General features: G+C 37.5%; 1 protein-coding gene across 1 annotated transcript; it reads left to right on the top strand.

Moving 5' to 3' along the window:
• Window positions 1-4,270: 4,270 nt before the first annotated feature.
• Window positions 4,271-6,414, top strand: LOC117402741 (ankyrin repeat domain-containing protein 9-like). Its single transcript, XM_034004169.3, has one exon. It carries the CDS (start codon window positions 4,509-4,511, stop codon window positions 5,397-5,399), a length of 891 nt encoding a protein of 296 aa, XP_033860060.1. The 5' UTR covers window positions 4,271-4,508; the 3' UTR covers window positions 5,400-6,414.
• Window positions 6,415-7,513: the final 1,099 nt, after the last annotated feature.

Below are 7,513 nucleotides of genomic sequence, written 5' to 3'. Positions count from 1 at the left end.
GAAATGGTACAGTACAATTTATAACACGCAGAAAATAATAAAAAAAATGCTTTTCATAAATCCAGCTCAGTGTCTCTCACCTTCTAGTAACCGTTGATATATGTTGTTAATCATTTTTAAAATGATTGCTTGCTTTTTCTTTTGCTATGTTCTTAGCTTGACTAGGATTTAAATCAAGTTGCAATCAGTCCCATTCATTCCAATTGGCAAAACAGTATTATCAGTGCAATCTGAACTGGGACTCTGTTTGCTACCACGTTCCCCACACGACACAACCCTTCTCTCCTGTGTATGTGGATCTGTGTTGCCAGATCATTAAAAAAAAAAAAAGTTCAGGAAATTTGAAAAAAAATAAAATATAAAAAAATCTAGATTTGGTTCGAAACCCTCCAGATTTCTATTTTTACAACATTGATATGAAATTAAGGGCTAATGCTGAGCATTCCTATTAGTATTTTTGAATGTGAAATAATATGCAAATAATCAAAATTCTGTGATTGACTGTAAAAATGTGCTTACTGTGGTGATTACTGGTGTTTGAGAAGAATATACCAATTTAGTAAACCATGTATAGACATCAAAAATAAAACGTGAAAAAAACTGGATTTATTGTTAAGAGCATGACCAGAGTTATAGGTGCATTGGTATTGCAATAAAACTACCCATATTTTCAGTAAGCACTTACATTTAGTAATGATTACTATGCCATTACATTTTTCAACAAAGCACACGGAAGTTAGAATGGAGGATCTGGAATCTTCAGCACTGCTCATTTAGCCCACAGACAAACATATGGGAAGGACTGTAGTCATTAAAGGCTCTGCACACGCGGATTATGAAAGTTGAAAATAAAATAAAATAAAATCGGGAATAACTTAACGTTTTTGATAAACTACAAATGTCAGCTGCATCAAGAACATAATAATCATAATTCAAACATACGTTTAATTCAAATATAGCATATTTTCATTTGAAATACAGTAGTTTTAAAAACATTTATAAACTATTCACCTTTGAAAGCCTCCTCAACTTCCTAAGCTGATGAGTATGTCTGCCTATGGTGGAGTCATTGCAAACAGCTCCTTCTCTTAAGCGCTTTCAAGCTGTAAAGTGGAGATAGAACGGTGTATGTCTCACGAGTGTATTTTCCTAGGCATCACAACATTGTAGATTTTCTCCTGGGGTTGTGTCGTTTTCTTACATTGGCACGTGATATTTCACATCACAACCACATCTGCCATGTTTGTAAAGGGAGGGCTTGAATTCATTTAAAATAAAAAAATTAAAAAACTTCCAGAAAAACCTCTTAAAATCACAACCACATTTGCCATGTTTGTAAAGGGGGTGCTTGAATTCCTTAAAAAAAATACTTCCAGATAAACCTCTTAAAATCCATATTTACCTTTGTTAAATTCTTACCTCCAGAAATCCTTGAGTAAAGAATAAAAACCTCGAAATCTGGAGGGAAAACCTCCCAATGAGAAGCTATCATCATCTATGGTTTTTAAGGAATAACAAAATAAATACAAAAAATTAAACATGTCTACTGGCGACAGAATTGAATGTTGCTGGCACTATGTGTATTACCCTGGCGCTAGACTCTAGCGCCATAGCACCAAATATGCACACCTGACAGTGCATCACAAGTGCATGAAATTTGTCCCGAACAGGGTTATGGGATATAGAGAGAGCTTGGGAGAGGTTTTTCTATTGAGAAAAAATGGAGCAGCATCAGATTGAGCTGCTTTGAGCTGATTGTATTGATAATTAGAAATATATATAAAAATATTATGACTACTTTCGATCACTACTGGGACAAATTGTCAAGGGGACGATTGGCATTGACCCCTGCATCACATTTGGATGAAGAGTCGAGACTGGCATGTCAATTTCGTCAATTTGTTTTTTTCTTCCTTTTTTTTATCAATTTAAAGTGACCAATTATTATTTGTATTTATTTCTCCCCAATTTGGAATGTCCAATTATGTTTTTCTTTTCTCCTCACCGCAGTGAGTCTCCACACAGCACGGACTGCGTGTGAGAGTCCTCCGATCTCACAAGCCTAATAAAGCCAGAATCACTTTTACGCTGAGCAATCTAGAGCAGAGGTGGACGGGCTACCGATCCCGAAAGACAGAGATCAGCCCTGCTTCTTATCCACTCTGAATGTGCTCGATGTCTGGCCAGTAGGGTTCGCTGTTGCGCAATGAGGAGACGCAATCCCTGCCAGTATCCCACCCCCCACCCCGGGGGTCTCAGAGCCAATGTGACGCCCCCATCGGGGTACCCAGCAAAGTTCGGTGTCTTTGCACAGCCTGGACACTGTCACGTTAATTTCTAACTTAGCATTAGCAACCTTTGCAGTGGTCTCTTAATATACCGACTGTGCCACCACTGCCTGTATATCTTCATTGCCCATACATTCCAGCTGGAATGATTATTGAACATCTGAATATTAAACTGAATAAATAAGGTCAGTTTCTTGTCAATTATCTTTGCTTTACAGCTGCATGAAAAAAACACAGTCAAAACTGGACAATAAAAAACGAAAAAGAAGAATAGCTGTATGTCTATTTTAATTAAAAGAAAAAACACTGAACCCATATAATCACATCATAGTATTTATTTATTTGGCAGACGCCTTTATGCAAGGCAACTTACAGGGCAGTACAGGGTTACAATGCAATATTTAAATACAGTATATTTTACAGTAAGCACAAATGAAACTACTAAAATACAATAATGAAATAGGATGCAACAAGTTAGGATTACAACAAGTTATATAACAATGACATATTAGTAGTGCAATAGTGCAAGGATAGTGCATCAGCTGAGGATCCAGTAACGTGGTGCTGAGGTCAGGTAAGTCCATGCATCAGTAGGAGGGGCAGATCAAGAGATCTACAAATACAGTCTAAACAGATGGGTCTTGAGGAGGTGGCAGAAGGCAGTGAGAGTGAGCAGTCGTGAAGTTATCTGCTAGCTGGTTCCATCACAGAGAGGGCTAGGGAAGAGAAGGAGCGGACACAGCAGTATAGATTGACGGGAAACACAGCAGTATAGAGTGGTGTGTAGGGAGACACGAGGGATTGGAGGTAGGAGGGGGCAGTATGGTGAAGGGAGTGGTAGGCAAGAACAAGGGTCTTGAATTGAATGTGAGCAGAGATAGGTAGCCAGTGGAGGGAGCGAAGCAGAGGGGTCACATGAGAGTAGCGAGGCTGGGAGAAAACAAGACAAGCAGCAGTATTATGAATGAGCTGAAGGGGGTGAATAACTGAAGCAGGGAGACCAGCAAGGAGAGTGTTACAGTAGTCCAATCTGGAGAGTACAAGAGCTTGGACAAGGAGTTGAGTGGAATGAGTAGTGAGAAAAGGACGGATTCAGTAGATATTGCTAAGAAAGAAGTAACAATATTTCTCCAAAATCAAGTTTATTATAACCAAATGCATGAGGCTAAAAAAAACAGTATTTGAGCAATTGCAATAAAAAAAATATTTAGAATGATTAAAATAAAATACAATGATTCAGTGATATGATGGCGGTTCTGGAAAGATTTAATAAACTAAAAATACTGAATAAACCATTTTAATTTAAGTTTGAGGATAATAAGTTATCAGGTTACAAAACAGTACTGTATCCGTTGTGAACGAATCGCTATCAGTGCCAAGGTGTTCTTTTAAGCAAGGGCAGCAGTGTGGAGTAGTGGTTAGGGCTCTGGACTCTTTACCGGAGGGTTGTTGGTTCAATCCCAGGTGGGGGACACTGCTGCTGTACCTTGAGTAAGGTACTTTACCTAGATTGCTCCAGTAAAAACCCAAATGTGTAAATGGGTAATTGTATGTAAAAATAATGTGATAACTTGTAACAATTGTAAGTCGCCCTGGATAAGGGTGTCTGCTAAGAAATAATAATAATAATAATAATAATAATAATAATAATAATAATGAGGTTCCTGTTCCTTTAGCCAGAGCATTTACAATGCTGTTCTATTATTATACATGTATATACATTCATCACGATGATTATTGTCAGTAGTTTAGGATTATTATTTAATGGACGGGCCTCATTTTATGATAATAATAATAATAATAATAATAATAATAATAATAATAATAATAATAATAATAATAATAATAATAATAATAATAATGTACTCTATTTACATGTGGTATATTTCTATTCAGCATTTGAAAGGTTAACTCCACGCAGCTGCGCCTGCGTACACAAACGGCACTGCAGTGAATGAATTTAATTAAAGCATCACGTGATACAGCACGTTAGCAAAGCAGCTCAGTGTATGTGTGTGTGTGTGTGTGTGTGCAAGCGTGTATGTGTGTCTATGTGTGTGTATATACATTTGTGGTTGTGTCTTTCAGTGTGTATGGGATATGTATGTGAATATGTACAGTATGCCATCAGGGCATGATGTTTAATTAGTATCGGAACAGGGAATATTTTTCCTAAAACGAGAAAGACCTAGGAGATTGAATTGCTCAGTTCGCCTGATAATGTCTGCTAGTGCCAATGCTGGCAAACTGCCGCACGACGATCACAGCAGACAGGGCAAGTTCTTGTCCTACGTGTTCTACCAGGCTGTGCGGGACCACAAGCCAGTATGGATGCTGGAAGACATGCGGACTATGGAATCGTTCTACTGGGAGGAGAACACCAGCCAAAGGACATACTCCCCATCCGAAGCGCTGCTTTACGCTGTAGTACACGATCACCAAGCCTATGCGCAATACCTGCTGAGTCACTATTCGGAAGAGGCTTTGCAAATGCCAGGGGAGCGCTTCTGCTGCTCTCCTTCCTCTGCGCCGCACTTGGCCATGGCTGTGAGGTATGACAGAAGGGACATTTTGGGGCTCATCCTGCAGGTGGCACACCGGCTCCCCAGTCTGAGGTCCTACCTAAACCGCAAGGGCTGCTTCCACCTGGAGGATGGCAAGACCCCACTGCACCTTGCCTGCGACCTGCTGCGCTCCGAATCTGTGCTTTTTCTCTTGGGGAACGGCGCGTCGCCACAAGCGGAGGACCACAAAGGCATGACACCGCTTGACGTCATTTTGGAACAGCTGTGGGACTCGAAGGTCAACGTGGAACCCAAAAAGCGCTGCCTGGACAACTTGCTGCTGTTCATGCCCGCTCTGCGATTCAAAATGAAGAGGTCGTTGGAAGGTGACCCCGCCAGTTGGAAGAAGGTGCTTGGGGAGGAGAAATTCAGCTACCTCGTTGGGAAAACCCCGGCCCCCTTGTTTCTAACGACTATGCAAAGAATCCTGCAGCTCCTTCCCCCGGCGCAGTTCCCCAAAAGTCTGCAAGATCTCCCCATACCTGCCTCATTAAAACCATTGCCAGTGCCCTACAAAAAGCAGCGGATCCCAGTTAATGTGGTATAGCTTGTTTTTTAAGAACACCTCTTCTTTTAAGAGGGTGTTAAATGTGCTAATTATAATACTGATAATGTATTTTAAGGAAGTATTATTATTATTTTTAAATAGATGCTATTAGTTTAGGCGCAGCATCAAATGCGTATCAACATATACATACAGCATGCATTAAATCGATAATATTTTAACCTTTGTAAAAACAAAAAACAGAAATGTTTTAGATATTACTAGTACTGTACTTTAAAATGGACAGAACGTCATAAACAGGTATTAAATAAGCAATATCCTGCTGCAGTAAGTTAATGGTTCATTATTATTATTATTATTATTATTATTATTATTATTATTATTATTATTATTATTATTATTATAAAGAATGTAGTAAAATCTCTTTGTAGTATGCAAGCATGGAATTGTTTATTTTGTAACATGTATACAGTGTAAATGAATACATATTATTATAATGTAGATTATATCAGTAACAGTTGAAATGTAAAATATTTATTGAAATGATGCTATGACAGTGTGTAAATAAAAGTACATGCAATTGTTTTCACATTACAAAGCTGTCATTTCCATTGCAGTATTTATTTGTAGACATATGCTACTTTTGCATTTTTTATAATTATTTTTCTAATGTTTTTTTCTTTTTTTAAAAATTATTATTATTATAATTTGTATTTTATCTGGACTTTCAGGATGCCTCGCTTTTTATGATTTGTACCGCGCTTAATGTCTTTAATATCCTGTGTTTATATATGTCGATTGCTTTGAATGTACAACTATTTAGACATGTTTTAACCTGTCAAGAGTGTTCTGTACGCTTTATTATGAAAAACACGCGTATCCTCTGCTCGTTAATATGACGTCAACATATTCTAGAATCAATGGACATTCCACAGCGAACTACTCCTCGCCCAGTACTAGAGATGACAATGCATGTTCAACATTATGCATATTGTATAGTTTGGAGCAGCGTAGGATCATATGAACAACACTGAAATAAATCATTGTTTAAAGACTATGGTTGACGTGGTTTATGTGCTACTATCATATTACAACAATGTGTTATTGTGATTTATTGTGATTTTTTCATAACTCAAAAATAGAAAATATGTAGTATTTATGCAACCTAGAGTCGTTGTAAATACACCTACGTAGTTTCTTGTCACTTACTGAGCAGCTGTGTGTACGTTTATGTCATAGATGTAAGGAAATTGCGTATTTCTTAAATTGTGAAACAATGTGCTGACGTGCTGACAAAATATGTCAGATGAGTATACTGCTAGCAGACCGCCATGATGACCATGACCACGTGTATTCTTTGCAAATGTGACCTTGACCTTGCAAGAGAGATTCCAAGATGGCCTCTATAATCAAATAGCATACATATGTATTGATAATTCAAGAACCATTTAATGTAGAGACAAATATTGCACTGTTATGTAAACTGTTCAACTCAACTAAATCGAGTGAAGTCAGTACTGACCACTTGCATACATAACATCCCCACCCTTATAAAGGTTTACCCTGGTAAGTTTACAGTTTCCCTATTTTTTCCTCATGGTTATATTATGAGTTTATCATGGTTTTACCATGTTTCTGATATGCTTTAACATGCCTCTGTGATTTGCAATGCTTCCCTATGGGTTCCAATGCATTCACAATGCATTAATACACTTTGCTATGCTTTAGTATGGAACACGTTTATATGGGCACAGATGTCTTTTAATTATTTCATTTTTAGTTATTTTTATTTAGTACCCAATATTTATATTAAAAAAAAAAACACACACACACATCCAAACAATAGTAAAACAAAGCAGAATAACCATAATTACATGAAGCTACAACATTATTTAAAATGCCCATGACCACATCTGCCAGATCTACTAAGAATACATATATAGAAATATTATTATTATTATTATTATTTATTTCTTAGCAGACGCCCTTATCCAGGGCGACTTACAATTGTTACAACATATCACATTATTTCACATTTTACAGATATCACATTATTTTTACATACAATTACCCATTTATACAGTTGGGTTATTACTGGAGCAATCTAGGTAAAGTACCTTGCTCAAGGGTACAACAGCAATGTCCCCCACTGGGGA

The sequence above is a fragment of the Acipenser ruthenus genome, chromosome 5 (genome assembly GCF_902713425.1).
Source record: "Acipenser ruthenus chromosome 5, fAciRut3.2 maternal haplotype, whole genome shotgun sequence".
Lineage (NCBI taxonomy): Eukaryota > Metazoa > Chordata > Actinopteri > Acipenseriformes > Acipenseridae > Acipenser > Acipenser ruthenus.
Note: the sequence above shows the minus strand (reverse complement) of the source record. Positions and strands in the feature narration are given on the sequence as shown.